Source organism: Labrus mixtus, chromosome 7, assembly GCF_963584025.1.
Source record: "Labrus mixtus chromosome 7, fLabMix1.1, whole genome shotgun sequence".
In the NCBI taxonomy this organism is placed as follows: Eukaryota; Metazoa; Chordata; class Actinopteri; order Labriformes; family Labridae; genus Labrus; species Labrus mixtus.
The window spans coordinates 31,158,304-31,171,479 of NC_083618.1; the positions used below are offsets into that span (position 1 = coordinate 31,158,304).

At 41.7% G+C, this 13,176-nt stretch overlaps 2 protein-coding genes across 2 annotated transcripts in view; one reads left to right on the top strand and one right to left on the bottom strand.

The window, feature by feature from the left end:
* Positions 1–3,652: 3,652 nt before the first annotated feature.
* Positions 3,653–11,170, top strand: LOC132977167 (uncharacterized). Its single transcript, XM_061041610.1, has 8 exons — positions 3,653–3,793; positions 4,915–5,220; positions 5,570–5,863; positions 7,328–7,633; positions 8,628–8,675; positions 8,752–8,835; positions 9,032–9,087; positions 10,536–11,170. Exons 1-8 carry the CDS (start codon positions 3,751–3,753, stop codon positions 10,824–10,826), a joined length of 1,428 nt encoding a protein of 475 aa, XP_060897593.1. The 5' UTR covers positions 3,653–3,750; the 3' UTR covers positions 10,827–11,170.
* Positions 11,171–12,909: 1,739 nt separating this feature from the next.
* Positions 12,910–13,176, bottom strand: part of LOC132977163 (cullin-associated NEDD8-dissociated protein 1-like) — a 39,661-nt gene continuing 39,394 nt past the window's right edge. Inside the window, 2 exon segments of the mRNA XM_061041603.1 lie at positions 12,910–13,006; positions 13,059–13,176. The exon segment at positions 13,059–13,176 is cut by the window's right edge and continues 129 nt beyond it. Coding sequence (XP_060897586.1) covers positions 13,075–13,176 — 102 coding nt within the window. The 3' untranslated portion in view covers positions 12,910–13,006; positions 13,059–13,074.

Below are 13,176 nucleotides of genomic sequence, written 5' to 3' on the forward strand. Positions count from 1 at the left end.
TCGCACTGTCGTGAGCTGATCCGGTCAGCTCTGATCCCGGTCAGCTCTGATCCGGTCAGCTCTGATCCGGTCAGCTCTGATCCCGGTCAGCTCTGCTGATTTTAAGCACATGCTTGAAATTGTTTTAAGCACATGCTTGAAATTGTATTACCGTATTTTGCATTTCCAAACAGATTTTGTGGTGCTTTTATTTTGTATTTTATACTCTCTTGAGCACTCTCTCTTTTATTTTGAAGTAAAGTAAGAACCTTCTGGTAGGTTGAAAGAATGACATTAACTTCTCGTCAATGCTCCTGAAACAGCACACAGACTATGTGGAAACTGGCAGTAAACTCTGAAACAGGAAGTGGTTAGGGATCCCAAACTGACGTCAAACAGCTCAAAGGAACGGTTACAAAAGTCAAAGTGTGATGTCATAAGGTGGATATTACTTTGGACTCGTCAGCTGAGCTGTCTGAGAGTTTGTTAAAGAGGACATACATCGCTGTGACTACAGGGAGACGCTGTGGTGGCTAACAGAGCGGGAGGGACAGCACTATATTTCAGCCTTTATTTCAGACCTCAAATGCATCATGATATGGCTGACAGCTAGTTCAGAGTAAAATGTTTTAAGATTTCTTAAACTGTCTTTATGAACTTCAGTCATTCGTCAATGTTTATAAATGTGTTTTTATTCTGCTCCTGAAGGAACGAGCCTACGAGGAGATCCAGGAGCGACCTCCTCTTCCAACCATCTACGCCACCGCAAACTTCCCCAACATCTCGTCTGCCCCATCGGGTTGCTCCGTCGTCAACTTCAAAAACAGCTCTGACGTGAAAGGAGACGCATATTCTACTGTGCGACACCCTGACCCAAGTCCCGCCTACTCAACTGTCAATCACCCCGTGTCCACATTGTCTGTAGACCCTGTTTATTCCACTCTCAGCTACGGACAGCAGCACTGAGGACAGGTCAGACGGCTCTGAGACTTTAAGGTGCCTGCACTGATTTAGACTGACGGGGAAATGTATGAAAGCAGTGCACGACTGATGCAGCAGAAACTGCGTCGCAAAGAAACATCGTCTCTGTGCTGAGGAGCTGTTTGTGGTCATTTCAACCCGACATTATGCAGACATCATGGAGCATCATCGGACACTTTCCATTCAAATGAGCCTCAAAGTAAAACATTCATTCAGGACTCATTTACATTGTTTTTATGTATTTTACATTATGATATTACCTTGAGTAAAAGCAGATTTCAAGCAGCGCAACATTTTTAAAATAGACCAAACGGTCGTTACAGAGTGAGTTACTTTCATAACCTAGCAACAAGAAGCGCCAGTGAGAAGTGCTCTGAAACTGACATTGTGGGCGCTGCCGGTACAAGCAGCAACCTCCGATGTTAAAAAGTGAAGCCAATTCTGAAGTTCAAAATCCTACAGTTCCTGGAGTGTCCACTAGAGGCTGGCTGCAGAAGCACAGGAAGTCACATACACACCCATTCTAAAAAGTCTGTTTTTACAGCAGAGATTAACATGTTTACAGCCTGGTTCAAAAAACCAAATAGGTGTGATTAGCTCATGTCTCGATGGACACACACTGTACGGGGGGTGAATGTTTTGATGACTCATCAGTTTTGATTTGATGAAGGATAAGAGTTATTCACAATAAGGCGTGTAGCTGACCTGATTGACAGGTGGGCGCGGTGTAACGGTTTGTCAGGAGGTTTAAAACCCGCCTCAGCTCCAGCTCTCAGCCTGTCGTTAGGTTGACTGAAAGTTAGACTGAGACAGCATTTCCAGCACGGAGACCGCCATCGATGGGACTCCAGCGCCCCCTGCAGGGACAGACGGGGGACGCCATCGATGGGACTCCAGCGCCCCCTGCAGGAACAGACGGGGGACGACACTCAGGCGGTCACTGGCTCCGTTAATGGGATGGACACAAGCCCTTAAAGTGATATTATTACATCAGCTGAGAGTTGGTGGTAACTGGGCTACATTGCTGTTTCTCCCTTTAAGTGACCTAAAATAAAACTGTCTGTTGCAGTAAAACATTTACAGCATCAGACTGATGATGTTCAGGTATCGTATACACCATGTGTCATATATTATGCACATTTAGAAATAAAAATTTACTGTATTTATTTTAGGTGTCTTGTAAAATGTTTTTAAAAAGGCTTTATATGTGATATAATATAAATCAAGTATATCCTCTGAAAATAACTCTGTGAGTCATGACTGTCTACAATGGGTGTAACACCCGAGTCCCACTGTCTGTGATGTTTTCAGAGTTTTCAGAGTCCTATCTTCACTTTGTTTACATCGTCCGGACGGCCGGCTGACTCCTCCCCTCGTGTATAAAAGTTGTTTAATTGAGGGACTAGAGAAAAGAAGAATAACTTACTGTACTCACTGCTTAACTGTGTTTCTAGATCACGCTCATTTCAGGTAAATTTACATGCAGTGTGAAGATACGAGCATAATAAAGATCACTAGCATTAGCATGCTAACACAACAATGCAGCGCCAGTTGTTTTGGTTTCATGCTGGTGCTCAAGGGCGACATCTGCTGGATCAAAAAATCACATATAAAGCCTTTAAACTCAACCTTCAGTGATTTTGTAAACTTTTTTCTCTTTATTCCTTTTAAATCATTTTTTATTTAAAATTCAGATTCTCAGGTTTTTAACTCTGAATTGTGAGTTTGTCATCAACGTTTGCTCATTATAAATAAAATCTATATACATACATATATATATATATACATGTTTCATTGCAGAGAATCATTTTGAGGAAATTCTTCAGACAGAGAAAATAACAGATTTTTTTTGTGACTATAACTTCACTTCCTGAAGACATAACAGGAAATGGCTCAATGTGATAATGTAATGTTTCTCTGCTTCCTTTTACAACATGGAAACAGCCACAAGTCTTTTTTCTTCTTTTCAAGCGTTCAAACGTTTTTAAATATTAACTGACAGAAGGAAGAACCATTCGGCTAAATCCCCATTTATGCATTTATTAATAGAGACTTAAAGGGTTCATACTTTAAAGGTCACATATTCTGTAAAATCCTCTTTCTCCATGTTCCTCTAACTCTAACATGTGTCTCTAGTCCGTCTACAAACCCCCCAATGATGAGAAAAGTCCATCCTCTCCGTCTTCTGCCTGCTCCACTTTTCAGAAAATGTGTGCTCAAACAGGCCGTTTGGAGATTTTCCCTTCATGACATCACAAAGGGCAGTAGCCCCTCCCCCAGGTGGGTGACACTCCCACAGCTAGGTGTTTGTTCTGCCCTCTGAGTCTGCCTTCTCATCGTAAACAATAGGACATGGAGCGAGAAAGACCGAGTACACCCAAGTCCTTCCAGAGAGGGGGCGTGGTCAGACACAGCTCATTTACATATTTAAAGGTACAGACACAGAAACAGCCTGTTCTGAGCAGGGCTGAAATAGAGGGGTTTATAGACATGATCAAATACAGGATCACTTCACACACATGTTTTGAGGAGCTCTGAGACTTATTTACACTGAAGAAGAGGAGGAGGAGGAGGTGACCTTTGAAATACAGAACATTTGTTGCAGTGAAAAAAAGATGGAGGAAGGTGATAAGAAGTAGGCGGGTAACTTTCTTGCAACCTAAAAATATAATCTCAGGAAACGCATCAGCCTGTGCAGACGCTGCAGATCAACCAAAGAAAGAGGAACTGACAACACGTAGAGAAGACGAATAATTATTAGAGACGATTTCAGTATCCTAGACTGCAAAGATGAGAAGATTTCTCCTGCTGCTCCTCTCACTGATGACAACAGGTGAGTCACTTTAAACTAACGTTTTAAAACTCCTTACCTGTTTTATCACCTCCACTGACTCTCCAGCTCTAGTTTTCTATTCCCTCTCTGAACAACTGAAAACTACTCTCTCACTCTTGTCTGAGATAAAAAATATATATATTTTTTTATAATCATTTATTATATTAAATTGAAGTTCAAGCCCCAGTTTCTAAGAGTAAATTTTCGGGGTCCTGATGCTAATGCTAATAAAGGATACATACAAATTACACTGAAATATTGAGGAGTCTGTTCTTGAAGCGGAGAACACAGAAGCAGAAGTGAAAACCCAAAGAGCTCATTGAAGCAAAAAAATAAATGAAAGTCCCGTCAGTTCAGACAGCGAGCAGAAACCACCTATAAAGTTGAGCAGCCAGTATGTCCTCCTTCTAACTTTAGATTCTGCTCCTGAATGCTCTGGATTTGTTTGGACCAGAGAAGGTAGACGCTTTTAAGGCGACCCCCCTCACACAGCCGTTTTGGATGCCCCTCGGTTTGTCAGATATGAGAGCAGTTATCAGGTCAACAGGTGTTGCAGCGATGGAAGCGGGCAAGAGAAGTGGTTCAGATAGAAGTGATTGTACCCGACCTAAAAAGCCTCTGCATGTTTCTAATAAGCTCCACGAGCAGAAACGTGCTCAAACTAGGATCAATATTGGAGATGCTTTTGAAAAATGGAGAGAGGTTAGAACACAGAAAGGTTTACAGACCCATGCAGAGCTGGATAAACACTGAAGCTTCAGAGTCCACCACATGGTGACCTGTGTGAGCATGGACTCTAGAGAGGAGGGGGGGGGGAGACAGCTCTCTATGATGTTTAGAATTTAGACTGCAGCCAAAGAAACTGAGTTATAGCTCTTCATTTTGTATTTATCTATCACTGTTTATATCATTGAAAAATGTAATTGTATATTTTTCTCCTGTTGTTCAGACCTAATGTTCAGTATCTAGGATGCAGGATCTATCGTGACTGTGCACGTGATGCCATCATGTTAAACAAGTTTATAAAAACATACACAGAGAGTTAAGTGAGATCTAATCAGAAGCTGTAGGACTGTTTGGGTGTCTGACATGATGTGTTTGTTTCTTTGTCTGATCTACAGGGAGTCAGACCTCACCTGAAGTCAAGGGATGTCTGGTAGGATGGGTCGACTTCACCTGCCCATATCCCAACATAAATGTTGGATATCAAAAGATTAATGTAATCAATAAAACCAAAACAGTCATAAAAAGTTCTAAAAAAGATGAGTGGGAAATCAAAGACAGAGTTTCCATGTACCATGACACAAAGAATAAAAAACTGAGAGTGATCATCAAAGACCTTCAGGACAAAGACGCCGGAAAGTGGAAGTGCACGATTGGAAGGACTGAGTTAGGTTCTGTCGACATCAAACTGAACGGGAAAGCTGGTAAGAGACATGTTTTGTTTTCATGTGTTTTTCATTAAAGTGATATCACTAACCTGGTCAGACTTTTTCACAAGAGGAACATTAACTAACTAACAAAATGCCCCGACAGAGAGACTCTGTAACCGGAGCACTCTGAATTATTAACATGTAATCCTAACAGACTTTATCAGATATATCTCTGCCATCACTTAGACGCCGCCTCTGATTTCTATCCACCTATCACGTTATTGATACAGTTTCTTTTTGTTTGGCCACACTAGTAAAGCTCTCTGTATTTGTAGCATTTACACAAACTTTAGAAAATGTCCTTACTCACATTTTGCATGTTTTGTTTCTCTTGTATTTGCAGATAAAGATGTTTGCCGGGAACCATTTGATCAAACTGTCTACAAAACAGATCACACCACCATCACATGTGAATACCCTGCAGCTGATTACTGGTCCAAAGCCATCTTTTTCTGCAAAGACAGAATCTCTGAGTGTGAGGATATCACAGAACAATCAAATGATACAGACACCATCCTCAACATGTCCATCAGAAATGTGTCTCCACAGCGTCACAATGGGATCTACTGGTGTGGACTCACATCAGGTGATGGAAGTTACCGAGCTGGACTCAGACAAACACGACTAAAGGTTGAAGGTGAGTCACTCGCATCTGACATTTTGAATTAAGTGTTCATTGTGTAAAGGAAGAGTGTGCGACATGTTAAACATAAATAAATCATAAAGTCTGTCCTGTGTAAATGTGTCTCTGAGTCCTGACTGTCTACAATGAGGGAGAAGCTCGAGTCCCGCTGGCTGTGTTGTTGTCAGAGTCGTGTTTACATGGACGGGACGGCCGGCTCCTCCCCTTCTGTATAAAAGCTGTTTTAGTCAAGAACTAGAGAGAAGAAGAAGAACATACTCACTGATTATTTGGATGTTAGTAAGAGTTTTTAGATCACGCTCATTCTGTGTCAGTTTACATGAAATGTGAAGCTACGAGCTAACTAAAGAGCGCTAACATTAGCATGCTAACACAACAATGTGAAGCTACGAGCTAACTAAAGAGCGCTAACATTAGCATGCTAACACAACAATGTGAAGGTACGAGCTAACTAAAGAGCGCTAACATTAGCATGCTAACACAACAATGCAGGACACAGCTAATGTGAAGCTACGAGCTAACTAAAGAGCGCTAAAATTAGCATGCTAACACAACAATGCAGGACACAGCTAATGTGAAGCTACGAGCTAACTAAAGAGCGCTAACATTAGCATGCTAACACAACAATGCAGGACACAGCTAATGTGAAGCTACGAGCTAACTAAAGAGCGCTAACATTAGCATGCTAACACAACAATGCAGGACACAGCTAATGTGAAGCTACGAGCTAACTAAAGAGCGCTAACATTAGCATGCTAACACAACAATGTGAAGCTACGAGCTAACTAAAGAGCGCTAACATTAGCATGCTAACACAACAATGTGAAGCTACGAGCTAACTAAAGAGCGCTAACATTAGCATGCTAACACAACAATGTGAAGGTACGAGCTAACTAAAGAGCGCTAACATTAGCATGCTAACACAACAATGCAGGACACAGCTAATGTGAAGCTACGAGCTAACTAAAGAGCGCTAAAATTAGCATGCTAACACAACAATGCAGGACACAGCTAATGTGAAGCTACGAGCTAACTAAAGAGCGCTAACATTAGCATGCTAACACAACAATGCAGGACACAGCTAATGTGAAGCTACGAGCTAACTAAAGAGCGCTAACATTAGCATGCTAACACAACAATGCAGGACACAGCTAATGTGAAGCTACGAGCTAACTAAAGAGTGCTAACATTAGCATGCTAACACAACAATGCAGGACACAGGTGCCACTTGATGGTGTTTAATTATGTTGGTTCCATTTGATAACTTTGTGTAAACGTGAGTGGAGGGGGGTTGGAGGTGTGTCTCTGGAGGAGAGCGGAGGCTTCAGGATGGAGGAGGCGTGGCCTAACAGCAGTTTGTTTTGGTTTCATGCTGGAGCTCAAGGGCGACATCTACTGGATCAAAAAGTCACATTCTTCCTTTAATAGTGTCGTTGATTTCTCTCTGTCTATCCACAGATATCACTAACTTCCAAAGGTCTCCAAAAGTTGGAGACACTTTTGAATACTTTTGTAGATATTCAGAAGAAGAAGAAGAAGAATCAGTGAAATTCATCTGTAAGGGAGAAGATCCTTCTATATGCCAACCTCTAATAAGCACCACACGGGAGAACATCAGGTTTTCCATGACGGTGGATCAACAGAAGAGAAATATCACCATAACATTGTTGAAAGTAAAACAGGAGGACTCTGGGACGTACTGGTGTGGAGGTCTAAGCACTGATGGAACTCACAGGTTCTTTCACAGGATGGTGCTGACTGCAGGTGAGTGCTCAGAGTTTTTACTGGAGACGATGAGGTTTAAAGAGTGGAACTGAAGATTGAAGGTTCAATCCCCAGCTGAGTAACATGTCCGATGTGTCCTTGGGCAAGACACTTAACCCTGCATTGCTCCCACTGCTTCGGTGGAGGTGTATGAATGGATTAGTACTTTGGATAAAAGCGTCTGCTAAGTGAATTGTAACATTGTAACATGACCTGGCTCAAAGGCCATGACAAATATGAGAAAGGACATCAGTTAACTTCAGATAAATAATGATTTATTTTACTAATGACCTGAGAACAGCAAACATGGAGTGAGTCTGTCAGTAAGGTCAGTAGTGTGACAGTCTGGTATTAAGCCAGGGCAGTGACCGTCACAGTCTCCGTTAATGTTGACGACTGTGAACATGCTCAGAGTTTTCTGAAGGCAACAAACTCCTCTAAGATGTGTGCTCGAAGTCAAAGTGTTAAACCACATGTGATGGAGAAATGTTGTTTCAAACCGTCGTTCTGTAGGAAGAAAAACAGAGGAAGTGGTTGGGTGGTGAAGATGGAGGGTGCATAGAAAAGAAGGTGTGATGTGTGTATTCTCAGCCCCCTCCTGCAGGGTCTGACGCTTTTATTTGATTCTTCTTCACAACTATGACATTTGTACAAAGATTAGAAACACGTTAGTTATGAGCTTTTTAAACAGAGCCGTTAATCCAGCCTTCTTTCACAGCTCAAGAACTGAGGACCCCCATTGTCCCCGGAGGTGGTTAAAACATTTAATGTAGAAACAGAAACTCTCGGAGCAGAACACACCTAATCTCTTGAACTCTATTTTTTGTTTGTATTTTCACAATAATAGATTAGATATACTATTTTACATTTTTTACATGTGGAAGGAACCCGACCCCCACTTTGGGAACCACTGCAATAGAGGATCTTTGATATGAAATCACACTGCTGACTTTCTGTAGCAACATAAATCTCATGCACTTTTCCTTTCTTTCAGTAACGTCACCGTCGACTCCTCCTCCGACTGAGAGTCCTGAGAGAGCAGGTGAGATCTCTGCAGGAGGAGTGACGATGTTTTAAACCTTCGACTGTTTTAAATAACACTGGATATTTCATTGCAGATGTCTCCGTGCATGTCATTGCTGTGATCATCTGTGCTGTTGTGCTGCTGCTGTTCGTGCTCATTTTGATCGTTATCTACAAACGTAAGACGTTCATCACCAGTTTGTGCAACATGAAAACCACACTGACAACATCTCCATCCTGTGATGTCTTAAAGGACTTCTCTGTGACTGACACTGGCATGCAAACGTGACCAAATGTGCAGAGAAATCTTTAAAATCGATGCACTTTATAAAATAGAATAATCTTTAAACCTTCTGGTTGTTTTCTTCTTTGCAGGGTTGTACCTTTCAAAACGAACGAGACATGGAGCAGCAGCCCAGAACACCGAAGAGGTAAATGTACAGGAATATATTTCAGTCTGACAGTTCACGTTTGTATCATACAGAACACTGCAGGGCTGTCAGGGTAGAGAACAGAGCCTATGTAACGGCTGATTCATGTTAGATGTTAGAAAAGTACAAAAAAAAATCATTTCCTAATCGTTTATTGACAAAGATAAAAGGTATTTTATGGGGCTGTCATGAAAGGTGGATTCTTTTGTCTAAACATTTATAATAATTTTTTTAAATGGACAAATTTAAAAGGGACAAATGTAGGATGCAGGTTTCTTATATCTACTCGTGTTGGCTGAACACATCTTTGCATGTTTTTTCTGACCTCATGACAGTAATATCTTTAGACCTTTACAAGAATCACTCAGCTGCTAAGGAATAGCAAGTTTCTTTCTATAGCACGTTTCTTTACAGATTGGCTCTTTACATTGAGGTCAAACACAAAGTCAAAACAGCATACAAAGGTGTTTCCACAGTCATTAAGAAGATACAGAGATCTAATCAATGAAGTCAAACACACCACAAAGCAAACATCAGTTACCACAAAAATGATCATACACACACACACACACACACACACACACACACACACACACACACACACACACACACACACAAACACACACACATACACACACACACACACACACACACACACACACACACACACACACAACAATAACTATTCATATGCTTTGGAGAACAGATAGGTTTTGAGTTTTGTTTTAAAAGTAGACACAGTAGTGATGGACCTCAGGTCAGCAGCAGAGAGAAGGACCACAGTAACTAAAGGGCCCCCTCTCCGGACTTTGATCTGATTCTGGGTAAGACCTCCACCTGATGACCTGAGGGTCCGGGTTGGGTTGTAGTCTGTGAACAGGTCAGAAATGTCCTCCGGAGCTGAACCAGCTTTATGGACTAAGAGTAGGATTTTGAAGGTGATTCTGTGTTGTACGGGGAGCCAATGGAGAGTTTTGAGGACCGGAGTGATGTGATCACATTTTCTCATACGGGGTCAGGACTCTGGCTGCTGAATTTTGAATAAGTTGAAGTCTTCCTACAGATTGTTTTGATGCACATAGAGCGTTACAGTCATCTAACCTGGTTGAGATGACTCATTTCTCGGCGTCAGTTTGGGATATGAAGGATCAGAGTTTTGATATGTTCTTCAAATGGTAAAATGCTGTTCTGGTAATGTTGGAGATATGACTGTTAAAGCTAAGGTCAGAATCCAAAATGATGCAAAGATTTCTGGCCTGCTCGCTGTATTTCATGGTCATGGATTTGAGGTGAAGATGGATGTGCTGATATTTCTGTCCTGTCTGTCTGTCTTTAGTTTGAGAAAGTTGCTGGACATCAGGAGTTGATATTTTTTATGCAGTCTGTTAGTTTGTTTATAGGACTGAGATCTTCAGATGAAGAATGATATTCTTTTTCTTTTCTGGCAGGATTACGTCTACGAGGAGATACAGGAGCGCATCACAAATCCAGACTCACGACATGCAACCAAAACAGTTTATGCCACCGTCGACTTTCCCAAGAACTCGTCCGCCTCGCTGCATTACTCGGCCATCAGCTTCCAGCGGAGCTCTGGCAACGCTGGAGGTGAGGGACTGACCCTCAAACCCAGCTCCTCCGCCTGTGAATACTCGTCTGTGAATCAGAGCCCAAGTGCTGCCAATCAAGCGTCCAGACCTTCAGAGGAACCTCTCTACTCCACGGTCAACAAGAATCAGTGAGGACGAATCGAAGAGTTTGTCTGAAGGAATAAGGAAATCTTGCAGAGAGATTAGGTGGAAAGGTTCAGTGTGGACAAAGAAGAAACCATTTTGATCTGGAACGATAAATAAAAAAGAATCTTCAGGTTTCTGTAGCGGGAAACAGCCGATGCACTCATTAATTTAAAAGACCTTCAATCACATTTTTTTTAGCTGCTGGAAACCGAGGTCTTACCGAGCAGAAACCTCTGGTGTTGAAAAATGAAGCCGATGCTGAAGTGTAAAATCCTGCAGTTCCTGGAGTGTCCACTAGAGGCTGGCTGCAGAAGCACAGGAAGTCACATACACTCCCATTCTAAAAAGTCTGTTTTTACAGCAGAGATTAACATGTTTACAGCCTGGTTCAAAAAAACAAATAGGTGTGATTAGCTCATGTCTCGATGGACACACACTGTACGGGGGGTGAATGTTTTGATGACTCATCAGTTTTGATTTGATGAAGGATAAGAGTTATTCACAATAAGGCGTGTAGCTGACCTGATTGACAGGTGGGCGCGGTGTAACGGTTTGTCAGGAGGTTTAAAACCCGCCTCAGCTCCAGCTCTCAGCCTGTCGTTAGGTTGACTGAAAGTTAGACTGAGACAGCATTTCCAGCATGGAGACCGCCATCGATGGGACTCCAGCGCCCCCTGCAGGAACAGACGGGGGACGCCATCGATGGGACTCCAGCGCCCCCTGCAGGAACAGACGGGGGACGCCATCGATGGGACTCCAGCATCACTCAGACTTCAAACATTAATATTCCCTGCAAAATAAAAGTCAGCTAAATTTGCATATCTCTCTGCAGCCTTAACGCCTTCCATTAGTTTGTAGACGACCATTTTTAAGTCTCTTCAAAAGCAGCAACCTCCGGTGTCAAATGTGTAAAGTGTTAAAAGCTGCAGTTCCTCAAGTGTCCACTTGAGGCAATAAAATTCCTGTCCATATTAAAATGTCTATTTTTACAAGGTCGTGCTGTTGCTGCACTTCTGGAGAAGCTCACCATGAAGCTTGTGTTGAAAACATCTGTTGTCCTTATTTTTTTAACCATATTTCGATGCTAATAGTAATTTAAACGTGCTAATTCCTACATGTGCTAATTAATGCAGTTTTTAAGACTGAAAAAAGAGAAAGAACAAAGCATTTATCAACATTAAAAACATCTGTAGACTTCATAGTTAACACACCTTTGTTTCTTCACTTGTGTTCCTTGTGTGATGGATGTTGGAACAGTTAACATTTTACTTTATTAATCATTAATCCGTTAAGAAAGACGTTAACGTCGACTTCAGTTAATCATATTTAACTGAAGTTAACATTAAAGTTACTTTAACTGGTATCATTACTGCTGTATTTTATGAGTTGGCTCTTAAACAGAACCACTGTTCACTGTAGCTGATTGTTTGTTTTTAGGATTATATTTGATGTTTATTTACATGTATTTGCTTTGAAAAACAAAGTGTTGTATGAAATGTGCTCATTAATAAATCTTCATATCCATCACAAACTGCACTGAGTGTTCAAAGATTTAATTTAAAGGAGCAGTATGTAACTCTGACCTCTAGTGTTTAAAATGAGTACTGCAGTCTGGATTAAAAACATTAGAGAGCTGCCCCCCCCCCCCCTCTCTAGAGTCACTCAGGTCACCATGTGGTGGACTCTGAAGCTTCAGTGTTTATCCAGCTCTGCATGGGTCTGTAAACCTTTCTGCATTCTAACCTCTCTCCATTTTTCAAAAAGCATCTCCAATATTGATCCTAGTTTGAGCACGTTTCTGCTCGTGGAGCTTATTAGAAACATGCAGAGGCTTTTTAGGTCGGGTACAATCACTTCTATCTGAACCACTTCTCTTGCCCGCTTCCATCACTGCAACACCTGTTGACCTGATAACTGCTCTCATATCTGACAAACCGAGGGGCGTCCAAAACGGCCGTGTGGGGGCGTGTCTTAAAAGCGCCTACCTTCTCTGGTCCAAACAAATCCAGAGCATTCAGGAGCAGAATCTAAAGTTAGAAGGAGGACATGCCTTTGTTTTGGTAAGAAAACAAAGTAAACAAGAAACCTGTTGAGTGTTTTCAAAATCCTAAAATTTATTTTTCTGAGAGCGGAAAATTTAAACAAAAAAAAACTCTGTTGACAAAAACAGCAGTGATCGTCTGTTTCTTTGTTACATTTTTTGTTTCATCTCCTGTATTTTATAAAAAGATTATAAACATCTCTTCAATGGTGTCTAGCTCGTGTCCATGCTCTCTGCGTGGGCTAACCCCCCTCCCTCCCCTCCCTGGACGCTCTGGTAGATGGACGCCATGTCAGCGTTGGTTCTGATCTGGTT